The sequence below is a fragment of the Podarcis cretensis genome (assembly GCF_951804945.1).
Source record: "Podarcis cretensis genome assembly, chromosome: 8".
Lineage (NCBI taxonomy): Eukaryota > Metazoa > Chordata > Lepidosauria > Squamata > Lacertidae > Podarcis > Podarcis cretensis.
Window position 1 is genome coordinate 79,492,330 of NC_137177.1, and position 23,909 is coordinate 79,516,238.

At 47.6% G+C, this 23,909-nt stretch overlaps 1 protein-coding gene across 10 annotated transcripts in view; it reads left to right on the plus strand.

Moving 5' to 3' along the window:
• ARHGEF10L (Rho guanine nucleotide exchange factor 10 like) overlaps positions 1-23,909 on the plus strand; it is a 142,095-nt gene that overhangs the window by 51,853 nt on the left and 66,333 nt on the right. For 7 of the 10 annotated variants that reach the window (XM_079986772.1, XM_079986776.1, XM_079986777.1 and 4 more), the window contains 9 exons: positions 386-492; positions 7,113-7,190; positions 10,145-10,324; positions 12,231-12,347; positions 12,769-12,861; positions 15,694-15,867; positions 18,714-18,859; positions 21,370-21,384; positions 22,849-23,033. In XM_079986772.1, the coding sequence (XP_079842898.1) occupies positions 386-492; positions 7,113-7,190; positions 10,145-10,324; positions 12,231-12,347; positions 12,769-12,861; positions 15,694-15,867; positions 18,714-18,859; positions 21,370-21,384; positions 22,849-23,033 (1,095 nt within the window). The remainder of the gene's footprint in view (positions 1-385; positions 493-7,112; positions 7,191-10,144; positions 10,325-12,230; positions 12,348-12,768; positions 12,862-15,693; positions 15,868-18,713; positions 18,860-21,369; positions 21,385-22,848; positions 23,034-23,909) is intronic. The other 3 variants (XM_079986775.1, XM_079986779.1, XM_079986781.1) reach the window with 1 other exon arrangement.

Here is a 23,909-nt window from a genome sequence, read left to right on the forward strand (position 1 = left end):
GGGGCCACCCTGGAAGGATTTAGTGGAATACAACTCGCAGGCTCTTTCCTGAGCCCCTTTAAAGAGCATGAGGCTTCCATGAGGACTAGAACCATTAAAAGCAATGCTTTGATGTCTGCGGCTGAATCTTTTAAGGGTGTGTTTCTGGACTGGCAATCCTGAAAGTGTGTGTTGAATCCTCTGGGGGAAGCAAAATTCATATTCCTAATTCCACAATTTGGCTGCTTGTCTGAATATGCCCGTTCCATATTCCCTGTTGCTTTGTTGTTCCTGGCTGCCCACAATAAAATTCTTCCAGCGCATTGTGTTGTGTTTCTCCCTGCAAGGGCCAGTAGCCCTGGAGATGACCTTGTGTGAATCTTGTGTCTGCATGCGTCCCCTTCAGGCGATTCCGAAGAGGAGGAAATGGGATTCCTGGAGGTCCCGGTGAATGATCTGAAGCAACTGTTTCCTGAGTTGGGCCCGATGCCCGAAGGGTTAAGCCCTCAGCAGGTGAGTGCTTAGGAACGTGGCTCATTCTAAAGTTTTGGAGCACCTCCAGGGAGTGGAAGCTGCACCCACCTTGGCTGCTTTGGGGGAAATTCTGGCTTTTGCAGAGACCCTAAAATATAGCTCAGTACTAGAGCATCTTCTTGGCATGCAGGAGGTGCCCGTGGATATCCATTTAAAAAAAAAAGATCTGCTAACAAGTGATGAGAAGGACTTTTTTTGCCCAAGATCTTAGAATTTGAAGACAGAGGCAGGGAACCTTTTCCAGCCCAAGGGCTACATTTGCTTCTGGGAAGCCACCCGAGGGCCGCATGCGACTGGTGGGTGGGGCCAGAGGGGGGAATGGGTGGAGCAATGCCTGCACATTTCGTATTTTTTAAAAAAGGCTTCTTTTACTGAAATATACTCAGAGTCGCAAAGTGATTTCATGCTCTTTATTCAGCTCATAGTGGTGAGGAGGAATGAATGTCCCCTCAAAGTATCTGCTTTATATACATTATTTACACAATGGGCTGCACATGATTGGCTAATTCCGGAATTCTACTGTAAGCCAATCAGGTTGTGGATTCACTTCAATCTGGAGCATGACTGGGTGGTTCCTGCCAACCAATCATACTGCTGCATTGTTCTAGGACCAATCAGACTGCTGCATTCTGAATCCTATTGTTCTAGGACCAATCAGACTGCTGCCTTTTGGATCCTATTGTTCTAGGACCAATCAGACTGCTGCAGTTTGGATCCTATTTGACTCAGTACATAACACCCCTCCCCTCTAAGTTCCAGTCCTGCCCGGGAGGTCGCATTCATAGTCCTCAAGGTACGCTGGCGGCCTACGTGTGCGTTGCGGCCTGGGGTGTTCCCTGGTCCGGGGTTCAGGTTCTGGCTCGTGTTCCAAGGATGCTGGCTGTGATGGGGCTGTTTGGTCTGGCGCAACCGGCTCGCTCAGTCGTGGTTCTGGTTCCGGTGTCCTTTCAGCCTCACGGGTCCTCTCTGTATTTACTGATTCTGCCTCTCCTGCTGGCCCCTGCTGCTCTATGGGCCTCACTGCCCCACTGTTCCCTTGGGACTCCTCTGACCTGTCCTCCTCCTCCTGGTTTTCTCCCGGGAATCGTCGGCGTATCTGGTCGCAGTGGCGGCGCCAGCATTGCCCCCCATCTGTTAGCACCTCGTACGACACGGGGCCAGTGACCCTGGTGACTGTGGCGGGTACCCATGCAGGGCCTGCCCCAAAATTCTTTGCGTACACTGGGTCCTGGGCCTCGAAGGTCCGGGGGTTCCTGCCTTCCCCCACCACTACCTCATCCTGAGCTCTATCGGGGTGAAGGCGGTCCAATCTGATTGCAAGGCGCCGACCCATTAGTAGTTCAGCGGGGCTCCTGCCAGTTGTTGAGCTGGGGGTGCTGTGCTGTGCTAGAAGGAATGTGGCAAGGCGGTACTCCCAATCCCCTTGCGTCATGCGGCGAAGGGTTTCCTTGGTGGTCCGCACCATGCGTTCTGCTTGGCCATTGGTGGCAGGGTGGAATGGCGCCGAACGGATGTGGCGGATGGCGTTCTGCGCTGTGAAGGTTTGGAATTCTCCTGACGTAAATGCAGTCCCGTTGTCTGAGACGAGAGTGTCAGGGAGCCCGTGGGTAGCAAACAGCCTGCGTAGTACCCGGATGGCTGCGGACGTAGAAGTGGACGGTACCAGTGCGACTTCCAGCCATTTGGTGTAGGAGTCCACCACTATGAAGAATGTTTTCCCCTGAAAGGGGCCAGCGAAGTCCACATGCAGTCGTGACCATGGTGCTCGGGCGGACTCCCAGGACTGGACTGGGGCCCTTGGGGGATCTGGGCGGGATTCTTGGCAGGCCTGGCAGTGTTTGACCCAGGCCTCTATCTCTCCGTCAATCCCCGGCCACCACACATAACTCCTGGCAAGGGCCTTCATTCTTACTACCCCAGGGTGTGTCTCGTGTAGGGCTGTGAGGACCCTTTTTCGGAGGGGCTGGGGAACAACGACCCTGCTTCCCCATAACAGGCACCCCTTGTGGGCCGACAGTTCATGTTTGCGGGTTGTGTAGCCGGCGAATTCTGGCCCGGGGCTGCTGCTGGGCCATCCCCTCCACACCCAGTCCAGGACCCGGGAGATGACCCTATCTTTCTTGGAATGGTGTGCAACTTCTTGTGCCTGAATGGGGCGGTCAGGAAGCAGCTCCAGGCTCATAACCTCTTGTGCAGGTGCTGGGTCAGGGCCTGTTTCCGGTAGTGGCAGCCTGCTGAGGGCGTCCGCATGGCCCATCGCCTTCCCAGGGCGGTGAATCAGTGCATACTGGTAGCTGGTAAGGAAAATTGACCACCTGAGGACGCGAGGAGACAGCACTTGGGGGGTCTGCTTTTCGGGGGCAAACAAGCCAAGCAACGGTTTGTGGTCAGTCACCACGGTGAAGGGCCGCCCGTACAAGAAATCATGGAATTTTTTAACTCCCTTCACGATTGCCAGACCCTCCTTGTCAATTTGTGAGTAGTTCCGCTCAGTTGCGTTGAGTGTCTGGGAAAAGTATGCCACCGGTACCTCTCTTCCATCTGGGAGTTGGTGTCCCAGGACAGCGCCAATGCCATAGGGTGAGGCGTCGCATGCTAGCACCACCGGCAGCCTCTCGTCGAAGTGTGCCAAGACCGAGTTTGAGACAAGCAAGTCCTTGACTGCCTGGAATGCGGCCTCCTGGCGCTGGCCCCACACCCAAGGGGCCCGCTTGTCCAGGAGTCTGTGTAGGGGCTCCGCTACCGCCGCCTTGTGGGGAAGGAAGGAATGGTAAAAGTTCAATAGTCCCAAGAAGGCCTGAAGTTCAGTCTTGTTCTTGGGCGCTGGGGCATCACAAATGGCCCGTACCTTGTCCCCAGTCGGGTGGACCCCTTCTGCGTCCACCATAAATCCCAGAAAGTCCACCTGGGGCACTCCTAGTAGACATTTTTCCCGCTTCACCTTGAGACCTGCTGTCTGGAAACGGTGCAGAACGGTGCGGAGGCGGTCCTCAAACTCCTCTGGTGTGGGCCCGGCAATCAACACATCATCGAAGAAGGGGGTGACGCCAGGAATCCCTTTAAGGAGAGAGTCCATTAGATTCTGGAATATGCCTGGTGCCACGCTGACACCGAATTGCAGCCGCTTTACCCTGAATGCTCCTCTGTGCGTCACAATCGTCTGTGCCTCTGCTGTGGCCTCATCTACTGGCAGCTGTTGATATGCTTGGGCCAAGTCCAGCTTGCCAAAAATTTTCGACCCAGCCAGGGTGGCAAGGACATGGCTGACCACTGGCACTGGGTATGAATGGGCCGTGAGGGCCTTGTTTATAGTACATTTGTAGTCTGCGCAGATGCGGACTGAACCATTAGGCTTGACAGGTGTGACGATTGGGGTTTCCCAGGGGGCATTAGGCACCGGTTCCAGCACTCCTTGCTCCATGAGCCGGTCCAATTCCTCATCTATACGGGGTTTCAGGGCGAACGGGACCCGGCGGGCCTTGAGCCTGACCGGTCGTACTGCGGGGTCAAGCTGTAGAGCAATGGGGGGGCCCGTATACTGTCCCAATTTCCCATCGAAAACCCCCGGAAATTCCTTGCATATGGCGTCCACGTCCACTTGTAAGCTAGTGTGGTTCACCCCGGTGACAGCTAGCCCCAGTGGTCCAAACCATGACAATCCCAGTAGGCTAATGTAGGGGCCCTTGACCACAAGTAAGTCCAGTTGCCGCGTCCGCCCTCGGTATTGCACCCTGAAGGTCCCCACCCCCATTGTGGGGACCTTACGTTTCTGGAAGTCCCGGAGGGTGAATGGGGCCGGCCTGAGTTTGGGACCCCCAGTAGGACACAGTTTCCTTAAGGTCCTTGCCGAGATTATGGATAGAGTTGAACCCGTGTCAAGCTCCATGCGGCATGGGGCCCCCTCTATCTGTACCTCTACATAAATTTTTTCTACGTTGGGGTGGGGCAACTGGTATACCTGGAAGTCCGTGAGCTCCGTCGAGTTGCCTTGGTGCGTTGGGCCCCGGGACCTGGGGTTCTTGGATTGGTCATCTGATGCCTGGCATCGGGTGGGCCGAGCCCGACACACCCGGGCGATGTGTCCCACTTTTCTGCACTGCCTGCACTCTGCGTTGCGGAAACGGCAGGTCCTCCTCTCGTGACTTTCTCCACAGCTTGCGCAGTTCCCTCCTTCTCGTCGAGGCAGCTGTGGTATGTGGGCTGCTTGAGTGCGCTGCTGTACTCGGTGCACCTCCTCCCTGTCAGATCCTGAGTCGTCGGTGAGGTCTTCGTGGTGGACCCTCGGTTGGGATGGCTGGCTCGGCCGTGCCTCTTGCGTCGACCTCTCGGCAGCTTCCGTTGCCAGGGCCTCCTCCAGAGCGACCTGGAACGTTAGGTTCTTCTTAGCGTAGAGGCGTCGTTGCAGCTTCTCATCCCTCAGGCCACCGACGAGGCGGTCACGAAGCATGTTCTCCAGCTCTGAGAAGTTGCAGAACCGGGCGGCTTGGCGGAGAGAGGTCACAAACCCAGTTATGGTTTCCCCAGGGGCTTGCCGCTTTGCATAGAAGGCATTTCGACGAGCTACCACTGAGGGCTGTGGCGAAAAGTGCCCCTTCAGCTGTTCCATTATTGTTTTGTATGGAACAGTAGCAACGTCTTCAGGCGCAAGGAGAGCCCGGGCGATTTCAAATGTCTCCTCTCCGCAAACGCTGAAGAATATTGCCCTCTTCTTGGCGTCTTCTTCATCGGTGACCCCTTTGGCTTCTAGGAGGAAGGTGAAACGGGAGGCGTACGCTTCCCAGTCTCCGGATGCTGGGTTGAACGGCGAGAAGCTGCTGTCGGTTGCCATTCTGAGTTCCTTGTGTCCCGGAGCTGAAGCCTGGATACACGGTGCGAGGCAGCGGTGCGGCAGGTGGCGGTGCTGCGGTGCTGTGTGTGGCAGTCAGCTCAGCGGGATCCCATCCTCGTCGCCAGTGAAATATACTCAGAGTCGCAAAGTGATTTCATGCTCTTTATTCAGCTCATAGTGGTGAGGAGGAATGAATGTCCCCTCAAAGTATCTGCTTTATATACATTATTTACACAATGGGCTGCACATGATTGGCTAATTCCGGAATTCTACTGTAAGCCAATCAGGTTGTGGATTCACTTCAATCTGGAGCATGACTGGGTGGTTCCTGCCAACCAATCATACTGCTGCATTGTTCTAGGACCAATCAGACTGCTGCATTCTGAATCCTATTGTTCTAGGACCAATCAGACTGCTGCCTTTTGGATCCTATTGTTCTAGGACCAATCAGACTGCTGCAGTTTGGATCCTATTTGACTCAGTACATAACATTTACAATCTAAAGGCATGATCAGAATTAAAGGGCACCTTTGCAGCCAGGGAAAAAGCATTCAAGGAGGGTGGGCTGGTGAGAGGCGTGGTCTGGGATAGGGTCCCGCCGGCCAGAAAAGAGAGCCCCGGGGTCCGCAATTGGCCCATGGGCCTGAGTCTCCCTCCGCTCCCCCTGCTGCGGGCGGTGCTGTGGTCTAAACCACTGAGCCTCTTGGGCTTGCCGATCGGAAGATTGGCGGTTTAAATCTGCGCAACAGGGTGAGCTCCCGTTGCTCTGTCCCAGCTCCTTCCAACCTAGCAGTTCGAAAGCACACCAGTGCAAGTAGATAAATAGGTACCGCTGTGGCAGGAAGGTAAACGGCATTTCTGTGCGCTCTGGCTTCCGTCACGGTGTCCCGTTGTACCAGAAGCAGTTGAGTCATGCAGGCCATAGGACCCGGGAAGCTGTCTGTGGACAAATGCGAGATGAGCACCGCAACCCCATAGTCGCCTTTAACTGGACTTAACCATCCGGGGGTTCTTTACCTTTACCTTTTATATATTAGTCCTTGGTGGGCCATTGCCCTGATCCAGCAGGACTCTTCTGTTCTAAAGGAAAATAATAAGAGAACTGTGCTCCCACCAGACTGGCATATTCTGCAACACATCCTTGAGTCCCGAGTTGAAGAAGAATAAGGCACTCTTCACATGCCCAGAGTTCTCTTACAACCAATCCCTCTTCCCGTGGAACTCTGGGAATTGTAGCTCCATGGGCAGGGGTCTCCCTTAGTGATGCCCAGCCCCCTGAACAAATTTCTGTTCCCAGAAGTCGTTGGAGGAAGCTACAATAACACCTACCAAAGCACCCTGAAATTAATTATGTAATTGTGTTGGTTTTGGACAGAAAGGCAAGTCACTTAGGTTTTAGAGGAACTCCAACTGTAGCAGGCCAATGCAAGTAGATAAATAGGTACTGCTGTGGTGGGAAGGTAAACGGCGTTTCCATGCGCTCTGAATTCCCTCACAGTGTCCTGTTGCGCCAGAAGCGGTTTAGTCCTGCTTTCCACATGACTTGGAAAGCTGTCTATGGGCAAACGCCGGCTCCCTCGACCTGAAAGCGAGATGAGCACCGTAACCCTGGCGACTGCCTTTGACTTGATTTCAGCATTACTTTTTTAGTGCTGTTCAGTCCAATAGACCTATTTGGTCCCTGCATGCTGCCCCCCCACCACAGTTCTTCCTCTCTCCTCCATGATGCTCTCTTGAGTCACCCCCACCTAATCCGACCCCCTCTGTACAGGTTGTGCGCCGCCACATTCTGGGCTCCATCGTCCAGAGCGAGAGAAGCTACGTTGACTCCTTGCGGAGGATCTTGCAGGTGAGAGAGCTTTCTGCTTCGTGAGCAGGGAACCACGCACAGGGCCTTCTCGGAGGTGGCACCTGCCCTGTGGAATGCCCTCCCATGAGATGTCAAACATCTATTGACTTTCAGAAGGCATCTGAAGGCAGCCCTGTTCAGGAAATTTTTTGGTGTTTTACTGTGTTTTCAATTCTTTGTTGGGAGAGGCCCAGAGTGCCACTCAGATGGGTGGCATATAAATAGTAAAATTATTATTTTATCAACCTTTTGTCCCCGCCTGCTCTCGCCCACCCACCCCTGAGCAAGCGGCTTCCCCTGTCCTCTCACCAAACACGAACACAAACTTAGCAAAAGCTGCCATATACTAAGTCAGGCCATCAAGTCCACCTAGCCCAGTGTTGTCTACACGGACTGGCAGCAACTCCAAGGTTTCAGGCTGGGGACAATCCCTGACCCCAGTGGGAGATGCTGCCAGGGACCAGGCCTGGGACATCCTGAGTGCAAGGCAAGGGCTTTTCCACTGAGCTTTGGCCCTTTCGTGATTAAGGCAAATCAAGCTTCCAGTCCTCATGATTCTGAATAGAGGGCTGATTTAAACAATGTCCCCTTATATCAAGTCAGACCGTCAGTCCATCTAGCTTAGTATTGTCTACACTGACTGGCAGCAACTCTTCAGGGTTTCAGACAAGGCGTCTTTCCTAGCCCTACCTGAAGATGCCATTGGGGATGGACCCCGGGGCCTTCTGCAAGCCAAGCAGCTATTCTGCCTACTTAGCTATAGCCCTGTCAAGGAAACCAGGAAAGTCACACATTTCTTGGGAGATCAGCTTAAAAAAACAACAAAACACCCTAGGAAATCGCTTTCCCTTCCCCAAACAAGCAAAAGTCGTCCTCTGAGCTCTACCCATTTCACTAAAAGCAAAGAGAGATTCTGGTCCTCAAACTTCTGGGCAACTAAAAACGATCTAAACTCTATGTACACATCTACATGCGCCCCATTGTATTTTAAACTTAGAGAGGCCGATGAACATACATCTTATTTTAATGAATTGACTGTTGCACAACTTTGGGAAGCTTTTACAGAGATATGATTAAATACAATAAACTCTGCTTATAGAGATGGGAGACACAGAGGCATACCAACAAATGAACGTGTTTGCATTAGGGGATGTCCTGAAGTAGAGGACCTTATGCATTATATCTTGCACTGTCCCTTATATAATGATGCAAGAGAAAGATTTTTAGTACCTATAATGACAAGGTCCCCTGGCCAGAGACCCTCTGACATGATTTTATATCTCCTCGCAGACACAGATAAGTATGTGACCTGGCGTGTAGCACTCTTTGCAACTGCTGCTAGGAAAATTAGAGCAAATTATATAGCCAAGGTAGCCATCAACTGTAAAGGAGATGAATTTGACCCTATCTATCTACATCAGGCTATATCTTTGTCACCAAACTCCGAGTATAAATTGCACACTGTATTAATTGACATTCCTTCCAGTAGCACCTTAAAGACCAACTAAGTTAGTTCTAGGTATGAGCTTTCGTGTGCATGCACACTTCTTCAGATACACACACGAAAGCTCATACCTAGAACTAACTTAGTTGGTCTTTAAGGTGCTACTGGAAGGAATTTTTTTCCTCCAATTTTTTTTCTTTTATTTTGTTTTGACTATGGCAGACCAACACGGCTACCTATCTGTTAATTGACATTGTTTTTTGATATATTAGTGGAAATGTGATGATTTTAGCTTATGAATTTTATTGTTTAATGTCTTGATTTGTATATTGGGGTACTTTTATAGCTCTGTTTAGAGTACCTAATGTTTTGATAATATAAATGTTTTGTATCAATCCAGTATATTTTCTTTTAATTGTTGAATGATTCTGTGTGCATTGCAGCAGCCTTTGGCTATGTGCAATAAAACTGAATGACTGACTGACTCGCAGCAGCTTTTCGGGGTAACAGGCAGCTTTTCCTGGAGAAGCTGTTGGGCGATGGAAATTGAAACCTTGTGCATTTTTTAAAAAATAATTTTTATTAATTTTCCAATAAAAACGGCCTATCAACATATCCAATCATAATCCAATTAAAACAAACAAATAAAATAAAAAGACCAAATTATAATCCAAATTGGAATTATTAATTTTTGGGGGCTCCTCATAGTCTGGACCTCTGAAGCATATCTCCAAATCTTCAGTCCTGCCTCTACTCGTTGTTTTCCTGTTTTCCACATCCCAGTTTAAATGCTTTAAAGTTCTCTGTCCCTGGCTCTACGATTCTCAGTCATGTCAGAAATCATATTTCCTTTCATCCGTTGAATACAGCTTTATTTGTGTAAATATATTTTTCAACTGTCTATTTGCCAGTGCAGCTTTCCCTGACTCCAGTCTTCCAATCCGGGCTGTTGTCCAAGCCTGTCGTCCAAAGTTTAATGACGCATCAACTCCCAAGTTGTTAATCATTCCAATGTGGGCTGTTGTCCAAGCTTTTCGTTTGAGATTTAATAACATAGTAGCTTCGCTGTGGGTTAAACCACAGAGCCTAGGACTTGCCGATCAGAAGGTCGGTGGTTCAAATCCCTGCGACGGAGTGAGCTCCTGTTGCTCAGTCCCTGCTCCTGCCAACCTAGCAGTTTGAAAGCACGTCAAAGTGCAAGTAGATAAATAGGTACCACTCTGGCGGGAAGGTAAATGCCATTTCCGTGCGCTGCTCTGGTTTGCCAGAAGCAGCTTAATCATGCTGGCCACATGACCCGGAAGCTGTACGCCGGCTCCCTCGGCCAATAAAGTGAGATGTGCGCCGCAACCCCAGAGTCATCCGTGACTGGACCTAATGGTCAGGGGTCCCTTTACCTTAGCTTCCATATTGTTACTGTAAAGAGACCTTGTGCATTCAAGGCAAATACTCTGTCAGGGAGCGACCTGCTTTTCACGGCTCCGTGTCCTCCCGTCTCCACTGTTGACAGGATTACAGGAACCCTCTTGTGGAGATGGAGCCCAAAGTTCTCAGCCTTCGGAAATGCCAGGTGGTTTTCTTCCGGGTCAAAGAGATCCTGCAGTGCCACTCCATGTTCCAGATCGCCTTGTCTTCGCGCGTGGCTGAGTGGGACACCACGGAGAAAATCGGCGACCTCTTTGTGGCCTCGGTGAGTGTTTGCAGGATTCAGCTGGGCAGGGGCATCACATTCCTGGAGGAGGAGGAGGGTCAAGTATAATCACCTTTCTTTTTTTAAAAAAATTAAATATAATTTTTTATTAGTTTTTTTAACATATCATTTTCAACAGTATTAAACATACTTCTACATCTTATTCAAATTTTTGACTTCCATCAATCCTGTCTGAAAATTTTCCGATCTAATCTCTCAGTATGCATTTCTTATCTTCCCTATTACATTTCAAACTCATAACCAATATCTCTATCTTTTTCTACTTTGTAACACTTCATATATTTCTCCTTACAAAACTTCTTGTAGTCCTACTAGCGTAATTTGTTGATTACAGTTGCTCTTCAAATAATTCATATACTTCTTCCAATCTTCTGTAAATTTCTGGTCCCGCAGGTTTCGAATCCTTCCTGTCATTTTGTCCAATTCTGCATTAGTCCATTAATTTCGTCTGCCATACTTCTTTCGTCAGAATTTCTTCTTGTTTCCATTTCTGGGCTAACAATACTCTTGCCGCAGTTGTTGCATATAAAAACAATTTAACATCGTGCCTATTAATGTCCTGACCTATAATACCAAGTAAAAATGCTTCTTTTTTTTTTAAGAATGTATATTTCAACATCTTTTTCATCTCATTATATATCATTTACCAGAAGTTCTTTACTTTTTTTACATTCCCACCACATATGATAAAATGTTCCTTCTTTTTCTTTACATTTCCAACATTTATTATTTGTCTTCTACATTTTAGCTAATTTCACTGGTGTAATATACCATCTATACATCATTTTCATCATATTCTCTTTCAAAGCATTACAGGCTGTAAATTTTATCCTTTCATTCCACAACCTTTCCCAAATATCCTCAACCTTCAAGTCTCCACCTTGTAGGTCCATAGCTCCTGTGTGGAATGTCCCTGGAAGCTGTGAACTGCTTGAAAGGACAATCAGTAAGGGATGTGGATGGAATCTGAAATGAAGAAAAGCATCCCTTCTAGGTTAACATCTTTGGTCAAGGCAAATAGAAATGGAGAAAACAGGCCTTCTAGTTCAGCGTCGATGGTCTGGGCAAATGGAATGGGCACTAGCTTAGTTTAATGCCTACGTCCCAGGAGGCAATGATGGCCCCCAACTTTGTTGTTGTTGTTTAGTCGTTTAGTCGTGTCCGCCTCTTTGTGACCCCCATGGACCAGAGCACACCAGGCACTCCTGTCTTCCACTGCCTCCCGCAATTTGGTCAAACTCATGCTGGTAGCTTCGAGAACACTGTCCAACCATCTCATCTACTGTTGTCCCTTTCTCCTTGTGCCCTCCATCTTTCCCAACATCAGGGTCTTTTCCAGGGAGTCTTCTCTTCTCATGAGGTGGCCAAAGTATAGGAGTCTCAGCTTCAGGATCTGTCCTTCCAGTGAGCACTCAGGGCTGATTTCCTTCAGAATGGAGAGGTTTGATCTTCTTGCAGTCCATGGGAACTCTCAAGAGTCTCCTCCAGCACCAGAATTCAAAAGCATCAATTCTTCGGCAATCAGCCATCTTTATGGTCCAGCTCTCACTTCCTAATCCTTCATGGATCACTGCCTTGCCATGGCGAAGGGGCTTGAATAACTCAGAGAAGCTATGAGCTATGTCGTGCAGGGCCACCCAAGATGGACAGGTCATAGTGGAGAGTTTTGACCAGACGTGATCCACCTGGAGCAGGAACCGGCAAGCCACTCCAGTATCCCTGCCAAGAAAACTCCATGGACAAAGGCCCCCAACTTAGAGGGGTTAAAAAAAAATCAGACATATTCATGGAGGGCAGGGCAGTCGATAGCTACTAGCCACAATGGTTTTGCTCTGAATGAAATAGGTGTGCAAACTCTCTCTTTATCTTCCCGCTTCCACCCCAGTTTTCCAAGTCTATGGTGCTGGATGTCTACAGTGAATACGTCAACAATTTCACCACTGCCATGTCCTTGATCAAGAAAGCCTGCCTCACCAAGCCTGCCTTTCTAGAGTTCCTCAAGGTCAGTAGTTTGCTACAAGAGCTGGGAATTGTAGCTGTGGGAGGGGTGAACTAGAATTCCCAGGATTCTTTGGCAGGAACAATGTGCTCTAAATGTAGGGTGTGGGTGTGGCATGAGCGAGGACCAGGTTCAAGTTCTGACTCTGCTCTGGGCTAGGAGAGCTGTGGGCCAAGCTGCTCTTTCCCGGCCTCGGTTTTCCCAGTCTGTAAAATGGGTATGCTGTCGCAAGGGTTGGTTACGGCAGTGAACAGGATAGGCTCTGCCATGCCTTCTGCATGCCAGCGTTGGGTCCAGAGAGTGGAAATTTGCTGTCTGGGCTGAGAGCCCGACCAGCATTATCTCCAAGGTGGGAGACTGGAGACCCACCAAATTGGAAGGCAGAGGTCCTCACATTAACAGCGAGTGATTCTTTTCTTGGCAGAAGAGGCAGATGGGCAGCGTCGACCGGGTGACTCTTTACGGCCTGATGGTGAAGCCCATCCAAAGATTCCCCCAGTTCATTCTCCTCCTCCAGGTACCTTTTAAAAAGTGCTTATCTGATTATTCTCAAAGGTGAGGGAGAGCCTTTCCCCTCTATCCCAGGGGCCAGACAGGAAGGTCTGAAGGGCCAGATTCTGCCCCCGGGGCCTGAAGCACAAGCTCATTTGCAATGCTGTGTACATTTCCAGTTGTCTTACCTCAGAAAGGATATTGTGGTGTTGCAAAAGGTTTGGACCACGGTAACCTTATGGAGGAAGGTTACAGCATTTGGGACTTTTTAGCTTAGAGAGAAAGTGAGTCAAAGGTGACTTGGTGGAAGTTTATAAAATTTAGACCTACTTTGGAGAAAGCGGATACAGAAAAGAATTTCTCCCTTTCTCATAATACAGTGGTACCTCAGGATACATACGCTTCAGATTACAGACGCTTCAGGTTACAGACTCCGCTAACCCAGAAATAGTACCTTGGGTTAAGAACTTTGCTTCAGGATGAGAACAGAAATCGCACGGCAACAGCGGGAGGCCCCATTAGCTAAAGTGGTGCTTCAGGTTAAGAACAGTTTCAGGTTAAGAACGGATCTCTGGAACAAATTAAGTACTTAACCCGAGGTACTACTGTACTAGAGCCTGTTGGTATCCAATGAAGCTGAATGCTGGAAGATTCAGGACAGATAAAAGAAAAAAACTTCTCCATGCAGCACATAGTTGAAAATTGGAACTCCCTGCCACAGGAGGTAGTGGCTATAGCCACAGTGACTATGCAGTGACTCTACAGTTTGAAGCAACCGTGCTTCTGAATCACACTTGCTGGAAATTGCAGGAAAGGAGAGTTTTCTCTCTTTTCTTTCCTGTATTGGGAATTTTGTAATGTTTGACGTTTGGTTAGTGGTACCTCCTTTGAACGTACTAATCTATTCCGGAAGACTGTTTGACTTCCGAAATGTTCGAAAACTGAGGCGCAAAGGGTGGCCTACAAATGCAATGGAGAAAATTGAAAAACACAGAAGCCATTTGACTTCTGAGGTGCGTTTGAAAATGGAAACATTTACCGTATTTTTTTGCTCTATAAGACTCACTTTTTCCCTCCTAAAAAGTAAGGGGAAATGTGTGTGCACCTTATGGAGCGAATGCAGGCTGCGCAGCTATCCCAGAAGCCAGAACAGCAAGAGGGATTGCTGCTTTCGCTGTGCAGCGATCCCTCTTGTTGTTCTGGCTTCTGAGATTCAGAATATTTTTTTTCTTGTTTTCCTCCTCCAAAGACTAGGTTTGTCTTATGGTCTGGTGCGTCTTATAGAGCGAAAAATACAGTACTTCTGGGTTTTCGGCGTTTGAAAAGTGAAATGTTCAGCTTCCAATGTTCAGCTTGTCTTTTTATATGTGCTGGAAGCTGCCCAGAGTGCGGCGTTGTTGTTGTTGTTGTTGTTGTTGTTGTTGTTGTTGTTGTTGTTGTTATTCCCGGCTCCTACCTACATGTTTCCCATGGGGGGGGGGTGTACATCTGGTTATCCACTGTGAAAATAGGAGGAGGGGCCTGATGAGTCCTTGGCCTGATCCTATAGCCAGGCTCTCCTTACGTTCTTAGGTTCCTCATCTCGTTGGAGGGGAAGGCCAAGCTGGGAGAAGGATGGGTGGAAAGTTTGCTTTGCACGTGGGGTGGAAATGCATGTCTCAGCTCCCAGCTTTCTCCTTCATTGGCCCAGGTGTTTTTATTACTATTATTATTATTATTAATTTTATTGAGTACTGTAATGGTTATAAGGTGTTACTTGTGAGTAAGTTGCCGTTACTTTCGGCTAGATTGCCTGGCTAACCATGCCTTGGCTGACAGCCCTCCACTCCGTGGCCGTTCAGTCGCTTGCAGAATCTGTCACTGGGTGTTTCTTGAACCTCTTCCAGCATAGAAGTTGTTTGACTCCAAGTCTCCGCCTACTCTCCCTGTGCGGAACCCTTCTGCACAAGGAAGGACTGGGCAGAGGTGTGCCTGCGCTCTCTCCACTGGTTTCAGGCGAAGAGTCTTGGAGACCCCTCTCCGAATTCTCCATCTCCCTCCCTTCTCTGCTGGTGTTGCGCTGAATTCCTTCCCCTCTGCTGGTCCCCTCTCCTGCATCGCTTTGGAGCCTTGCCTCCACCTCATGCTCCGATGTCAGTTCCCTGACAAGTACAAATTAGAAAAAAATACAAATATACGAAAAAAGGAAAATACATGTAACCAAGAGAAAATTAGAAAACATTTTACCTCTTCTCATATTTACAATACAAAACAATATTCACAACAGAGAAAAGAAATGAAAGGTAAAATATAAAAGAAAAGAACAAGAAGAAGATAAAGAAAAGGAAGAAATAAGATCAAGAATGAGAATTTTAAAAGTAGATAAGTATTCACTATACACAGCCATTTCAATCTATATTTATGTTCAGTTATGTATTTTCATCATATCATTTACAGATAGGTAGCCGTGTTGGTCTGCCATAGTCAAAACAAAATAAAAAAATTCCTTCCAGTAGCACCTTAAAGACCAACTTAGTTAGTTCTGGGTATGAGCTTTCGTGTGCATGCACACTTCTTCAGATACGAGTTAGTTCTGGGTATGAGCTTTCGTGTGCATGCACACTTCTTCAGATACCTTTAAGTTAGTTCTGGGTATGAGCTTTCGTGTGCATGCACACTTCTTCAGATACATATCATTATCTATCTTAATTAAAATATTTTTAAAAGACTTCCACCGTTTGCCTCACGCATTTTTGGTAGTCCATTTGTCAAAACCTCTGTTCTTCATATTTTTCCTTTGAGTCTCCTTAATGGCCCAGGTGTTTGGGATAGAGGTCCCTCTTCCCGCCTGATGGCTCTCCCATCCTTCTTCTTCCAGGACATGTTGAAAAACACTCCCAAGGGCCATGCTGACCGGCTCTCCCTCCAGCTGGCTCTGACGGAGCTGGAGACCTTGGCGGAGAAACTCAATGAACAGAAGCGACTGGCGGACCAGGTGGCTGAGATCCAGCAACTCACCAAGAGCGTCAGCGACCGCAGCAGCATCAACAAGGTAGGCTCATGATCTGGTCCTTTGAGGGATGCTTGAGGGATGCAGAGACCAAAGAGGCTCTCTCCTCATGACCAGCTACCCACTCTCTGACCATCTGCCAAGACACTTAGCTGACATAGGCTGCACTCGTGTGGCTCTTGATCCCCTTTTTGGCAGTTATATTTTATCACATTTCAGCGCGGTGTAGTGGTTAAGAGCGATAGACTCATAATCTGGGGAACCGGGTTCGTGTCTCCGCTCCTCCACATGCAGCTGCTGGGTGACCTTGGGCCAGTCACACTTCTCCGAAGTCTCTCAGCCCCACTCACCTCACAGAGTGTTTGTTGTGGGAAAGGAAGGGAAAAGGAGACTGTGAGCCGCTTTGAGACTCCTTAGGGTCTCAAAAAAAGCGGGATATCAAATCCAAACTCCTCCTCCTCCTCCTCCTCCTCCTCTTCTTCACATTTTCAGAAAATCCACCTATACAGTTGTACCTTGGCTTTCTTTCTTTATCCCCCAAATGCTTTTTTTATCAATTTTCCACTTTAAACCAACAAAATACAATAAATTTCAACAATCATCCACACACATCCTTATCCACCACTCTGCTGAGCAATGACTTCCCTTCCTCCAACAGGTTTTCCTATGTCACTCTACTTCCCGCAGTTTCTTCTTATTTTGTCAAGTCGACATCGTAAGATTTACTTCAATCCTGCTAGTGTCTTCAGATTTCTACAGTTATTATTTATATAAAAGGGAAAGGTAATCGACTCTGGGGTTGCGGTGCTCATCTCGGTTTATTGGCCGAGGGAGCCGGCGTACAGCTTCCGGGTCATGTGGCCAGCATGACTAAGCCGCTTCTGGCAGCGCATGGAAATGCCGTTTACCTTCCCGCCGGAGTGGTACCTATTTATCTACTTGCACTTTGACGTGGTAGGTTGGCAGGAGCAGGGACTGAACAACGGGAGCTCACCCCGTTGCAGGGATTCGAAACGCCGACCTTCTGATCGGCAAGTCCTAGGCTCTGTGGTTTAACCCACAGTGCCACCCACGTCCCTTACATTATTTATATAGTCCATAAATTTACTCCAATCTCTTTGGAATTTTGCTTCCTCCTGGTTTTGGATCTTGCAGGTCAGTTTTGCTAATTCCGCATAATCCATCATCCTCGTCTGCCACTCCTCCACCTTTGGTAACTCCTGTACTTTCCATTTTTGGGCAAACAAAGTTCTAGCAGCGGTCGTTGCATACATAAATAGCCTTTGATCTGCTTTTTCAATTTCCTCTCCCATCAAGCCCAGCAAAAAAGCTTGTACCTTGGTTTTCAAACAGCTTAGTTCCTGAACGTTTTGGCTCCCGAAGTCCGCAAACCCGGAAGTGACTGTTTCGGTTTGCGAACTGTTTTTGGAAGCCGAACCTCCGACAGGGCTTCCGATTGGCTGCAGGAGCTTCCTCAGCAGCCAATCAGAAGCCGCACTTTGGTTTCCGAATGTTTCGGAAATTGAACGGACTTCTGGAACGGATTCCGTTTGACTTCCAAGGTACGACTATACACTCCATAATAATTTTTTCTTTTGTTTTGTCAACCTCCTGCCCTGTTTTCCATTCTGTTTTTTTATTCCCCCCCTTGCTTCACCACATCTTATACCATAACAACAATTCAACAATCTCTAATTCCTTCTGTTGTTCATAGTTCAAATCCCGCTTGTGAATTCATCATGCTATAGTGTTTCTTTAAATAATAATAATAATAAAGGCTTTGGATTCACAAAATGTTTAGGGGTATACGTACCCCTGCGTCCCCCCCAGGAAAAAAACACTGTGTGTGTGTGTGTGTGTGTATTTTCTGTTTTACAGTTTAAAATACTCATTTTATATCCTTAAGATATCAATGACTTCCCTTCTTCTCTTTCCATGATTCATTTTACATATCATAAATCCCTGCACATTTTACAAAAATGATACCAATTGGTATTCCATTATTTCCTCCATCCAAACTTATTTACACTGTTGAATTTATCTTAACGCTGCCAGCGTTTTCAGCCGTAAACAATTATTTCCCACATATTCAAAAAACATTTTCCAGTCTTCCCTAAACGTATGTTCATTTTGTTTTCTTATTCTATATGTGAAGTCTGCAGGTTGTGCATATTCCATCAGCTTAAGTTGCCATTCTTCTCTGGTTGGGACCTCGCTCGTTTTCCATTTGGGGGCTAACAAAACACGGGTCGCAGTTGTTGCATATGTAAATAACCTTTTTTGACACCTGGGAATTTCAGTCTGGATTATCCCCAACATACAGGACCCTGGTTTGGGGTTTTTTGGGGAAGTACTTTTAAACATTTTTTTCAATTCATTATGATCATTTCCCAATACAGTGGTACCTTGGGTTACATACGCTTCAGGTTACATACGCTTCAGGTTACAGACTCTGCTAACCCAGAAATAGTACCTCAGGTTAAGAACTTTGCTTCAGGATGAGAACAGAAATTGCGCCGTGGCGGCACGGTGGCAGAAGGAGGCCCCATTAGCTAAAGTGGTGCTACAGGTTAAGAACAGTTTTAGGTTAAGAACGGACCTCCGGAACGAATTAAGTACTTAACCTGAGGTACCACTGTACTCTTTTACCCTTTTAAAAGTCCAGATGTTTAGGGCCTGTGTCCATGTGCTTGGTCTGCAGAAAAAGCTCCGTTTGCAAATAATACGGGTGTTGGGACCTTCAGTATGCAATTAGGTTCTCCTCCTCTGCCCTTCAGGTGGGATAATCTCAAGCTCTTGATGGGGTGGCTGAAAGGTCCTAAGGTCCCTCAATTGATGGTTTCCTCTCTATCTGTCTCTCCTGAAAATGTCCTTCCTTCTCCCCGCAGCTGTTAAGCTCAGGCCAGCGGCAGCTGCTGCTCTGCGAGACCTTGACGGAGACAGTCTACAGCGACCGCGGCCAGCTCATCAAGTCCAAGGAGCGGAAAGTCTTCCTGCTGAACGACATGCTGGTCTGCACCAACATAAACTTCAAGTGCGTGTCCAGACAATTTCGTGGGGGTGCTTGCGAGAGGTGGAAGGGTCTTAAAGAGATAGATCGGGCCCCGCTGCAAGTGCCTGGGAGGGCTGCTGCAACACAACCCCAGTTTCTGCAGAGTCCGTGTGGGGGGAATCCCAATCAGTTGAATCACGTAGATGATTTTCCATATGGGAAAACCATCAGAGAGGAGTGGTATTTATTTTTATCGTTGGACATCACAACATGTTTTTAAAAGCATTAAATAAGAAAAAAACCAGGATGAAGTAGTATATCGCCTCTGAGAATACAGGTGAAACTCGGAAAATTAGAATATCGTGGAAAAGTTCATTTATTTCAGTAATTCAACTTAAAAGGTGAAACTAACTAATATATGAGATAGACTCATGACATGCAAAGCGAGATATGTCAAGCCTTTATTTGTTATAATTGTGATGATCATGGCGTACAGCTGATGAAAACCCCAAATTAACAATCTCAGAAAATTAGGATATTAAATGAAATCACCAAAACAAAGATTTCAAATAGAGCAATATTGGACTTCTGAGAAGTAGAAGCATGCATATGTACTCAGTACTTGGTTTGGGCCCCTTATGCATCAATTACGGCCTCAGTGCGGCGTGGCATGGATTAGTTTCACCTTTTAAGTTGAATTACTGAAATAAATGAACTTTTCCACGATATTCTAATTTTCCGAGTTTCACCTGTATTTCCTCGTCTTTTTTCGCAAAGCCCCAAATCCAATACTTGTATTCTGTTTTGTTTGTATGCTTTTGAAAACAAATCAAGTAGCCTGGCTTGCTTGAGGAGCTAAACTTAAAAAAAAAATCGGAAGCTTCTCTTGTGCACCTTCGTGCGTCAACTCTCTGCTTGCTTTGGAAAGGATAGAGCCCCCTTCGCCACCTAGAAATGCGTGTTTTGGTTTTTTCTTTCTTTTTTCCCACCTGCCAGGAACTAGTGTTAGACGCTGCTAGGGTGACACCTCGCTTCGATGCTTCGAGGTGTGAGATATTTTTTGTTTGTGATGCTAGGATGCCTTTGTGTGAGGCTGAGGTGAGGAAAATGAAAAAAAATCTGCCTTTGCAGAAGTTCGCTCATCTGTATGCTTGATGTTCCGAAGCCTTAACCGGGAATATCGAGAGGAGAAAAGTGGTTAATGGATTTGCCTGCCACTTATTTTACTGATTGCATTTTATATCTCACATTTTCCTCCAAGGAAGGCGGCTTAAGTGTTTAAAAAGGCCTCTGCATTTTGCTTCCTGGGGGCTGCCCTGAGTGATTTCCTTTTGATACCTGTCTATATATCTCATCTGATGTAAGAGAGTCAAACAATGATATGAAATTTCATAGACATCTAAAGGCAGCCCTGTTTCAGGGAGTTTTTATTGTTCGATGTTTTGTTTTGTCCTTTTTAAATTCTGTTGGAAGATGTCTAGATGGGTGGGGTACAGAGAATAGAGGGCTTTTTATTAAGCTGCCCCCCTCCCTCATTCAACCCCCACTACAACCCTAGAAGGAATCAGACCAGAGGCCCGAATGGGAAGTCCACAAGCAGGGGGCAATAGCACATAGCTGTCAACTTACAGATTTGAAAATAAGGGACCAGCAGCCTCGAAAAGAAGGGATCAGCAACAAAAATAAGTGATTTTGCTTAGCTTATACATAAATCTGGCACTGATGGAGCCATGCTGCTTTTGCTGCGACTGACTGTGTTTTGCAGGGGGGTGGACTAGATGATCCTATGCCTCCGGCTTCCCCTGGCAGCGCAGTGGAAGTCTCGCAAGAGAGGGGGGAAAGGGAGAGACGGAGACGCGGCAGCTCGTGCGCGCTCTCTCTCGCGCGGCGGAGGACCCCGAGCCGCTGCTTCCCTCCCGAGCCGGGCGAGCATGAAACCCAGGAAATTTAAGGGACATCATCAATAAGGGACAGCAGTGGGACACACCTCTGGGATAAGGGAGTTTCCCGCCAAATAAGGGACGGTTGACAGCTATGCAATAGCCCCCTCTTCTTCGGCATACCTTGCTTGGTTGTGCGGCTGTGAGTTGGTACGAGCTCAGATTTAATTTAATTTCCATTTCACTTTTAGTTTGTATACCGCCTTTCTAAATTACTGTACACAAGGCGGTTTGCAAGCTGAAGAAATGACAAAGATCGAATGCTTTCTAACAATCTGATCCAATACGAAAAAGGTCGTAATAAGAGCAAGCAACATATCAAACAAAGTAACGTTCAAGAATCCATTGGAAAACAACAGTACACGATACCAGCAAATAATAAATGAAAATTCTCTCTTAACAATTGCAATAAATAATTTCTAATCAATAAAAAAAATTCAGCAAGTCCCACGGAGCATAAAATAACACAATACAAATTGAGAAGCAAAGACACGCAACTTATTGTTTTTTATTTTAAAAAATATCCCTGAACTCCTCCGGGTTTCTTTGAGTTTTCCCTGGGGTTTCCGAGATTCCAACAATGACTGCTGCTTTGATCTTTCTCTTCCACAGGCCGATTAACTCCAGGTAAGGCAAGGTTTGGGTGGTTTGCCTCATATTTTATCGGGGGCGCAATTTTTGGCATGCTGGTGATGGATTGTAGTGGGCTTTCGGTTGCTTCTGCCTGCTTAGTGTTGGTATTGGTATCTTATCACAAATACCGTATTTTTCGCTCTATAACACGCACCAGACCATAACACGCACGTAGTTTTTAGAGGAGGAAAACAAGAAAACAAATATTCTAAACGAAACAGTGGATGTATGATTTTTGTGGTTCATGCTGTGGCCACAGACATGTGATCTGACAGTGAGTTTGGAGTAGCTCAATGCAAAAATCCTGAGGATCCATGTGGATCCATGCTTTGTAACCACGTTTTTGCACCACTGCGGCCCCAGGTAACAGTGGGTGCGTGATTTTTTGGGTGCAAGCTGTAGCCATGGACATGCTATGTGATCTGATGGTGAATTTGGGGTGACCCAGTGCAAAAATCCTGAGGATCCATGTGGATCCGTGCTTTGTAACCACGTTTTAAGTGGGGAGGGAAGGAAAAGCACTCAAGGGACAAGGAGCACGCGTGGGGTGTGTGGAGAAGGATGCTGCTAATAATGAAGAAGGGGGGTATAAGGGGAGAAGGCTCCGCTCCTCTCCCGCTTTGCTCCTTTAAAGCAAGCAGGCTCTCTGTCCCTCTCTCCTCCCCACTCAGCGGCTCTTCTCCCACTTTGCTGTTTCAAAGCGAGCCACGGAGGAGGGAAGGAAGGGGAACCATGGATCCTCTGCTCACGACTGCAGCAGATCCCCCCCGCCACCCATAGGCATTCACTCCACAACACGCACAGACATTTCCCCTTACTTTCTAGGAGGAAAAAAGTGAGTGTTATGGTGCAAAAAATACGGTATCTGAAAAATCAGCTTTATCATCCCACGCCATATGGCATGGGATATGACATCCCACGCCAGCTTTGGTTTGGCTGGGTTTTTGTGTGTTAGCCTCACAAACTGCTGTTTGAATTTGAGAACCAAAGTACCACTGTACGCTCCCCTCCTGCAGCGTTGTGTTCAGAAGCATCACTGCCTCCGGTTGTGTTGGCAGAGCGTAGCTGTCATGCCCTCTCCTTCGCAAATTTCTCTTTTTAAGGCATCCAAGCTGGTGGCTGTTACTGCCTCTCATGGTAGGGCATCAGAAGAGCCTGGTTGTCTGGATTAGACCCTGCAGTCCAACCTCCTGTTCTCCCAGTGGCTAACCAGATGGGAAATTCACAAGTGGGACCCAAACATAACAGCCCCCTTTCCCTTCCGTGGCTTCCAACAACCGGTGTTCAGAAGCGTGGTGGTTCTCTTGTGCATGTTGCGATGGATTTTTAAGCTTGGCTGAGCTTGGGATTGTGCGGCACCCCTCGCCTGCACGGTTGGACTGGATAAAAACCCTTCTTCCTCGACAATTATTTTTCTTTAAAACTGGATTCCCCTCTCCCGCCCTCCTCTCCTTGCAGGGGGCAGCTGGAAATCAGCACCCTGGTTCCGCTCGGCCCCAAGTACATCGTGAAATGGAACGCCGCCTTGCCGCAGGTCCAGGTGGTGGAAGTCGGGCAGGAGAGCAGTGCCCACGAGAAGGACAACGTGGTCATCCCCAATCTTGGCCTGAAGAAGCACATGCCAAGCAGCCAGTCCTCACACAGTGAGTAGGCGCTTTTGCTTCCGATCGAACCAGTTTGGAATGCGGTCCAAATCTGTCCATTCAGGGGTGTCCAAATTTTTTTCCAAGAGGGCCAGATTTGATGAAATGAACATCCGTGAGGGTTGACCAAAGCTGTTGAGCTTTTTTAGGGTTGAAGTTGTTGGCCCCAGATTTGACCCCAAGAAAGGAAGCTGGAACGCAAAAAGGAGACTTTTGAGGGCGCCCGAAACTCTTCGCTGCTCTTTTTCCTCCGGTTAATGAGGAGATTAAAGGGCAGGAGGTGCTCAGAGCGGCTGCTTACAATGTCACTCGTCTTTGGCTTGGAGCTATTTTTTCTCCTTCCTTCTGTGATGGGACCTGCTCCATTTCAGACACTGAAGAGATGTCACCCATCCCAGTTTAGGGAAGTTCTTAATGACTGATGTATTAATATATTTTTAACCTTCTTTTGGAAGCCACCCAGATGGGCGGGGTAGAAATAAATTATTATTATTATTTTTAATATACGGGACCGCCTCTCCTGGTATGCCCCGTGGAGGACCTTAAGGTCCACAAATAACAACACTTTGGAGGTCCCGAGACGCAAGGTGGTTAGATTGGTCTCAACTAGGGCTAGGGCCAGGGCCTTTTCAGTATTGGCCCCGACTTGGTGGAACGCTCTGTCGCAAGAGACTAGGGTCCTGCGGGACTTGACATCTTTCCACAGGTCCTGCAAGACAGAGCTGTTCCGCCTGGTCTTTGGTTTGGACTCCGTCTGACCCTTATGTTTCCCTCCCCTTATGGTTTTGATCTATGGGCTACTTTTAAAATGAGGCTGCATTTTAAATTGCATTTTAACCTGTATTTTAAATTGGTTTTTTTCCCCTATTATGTTTT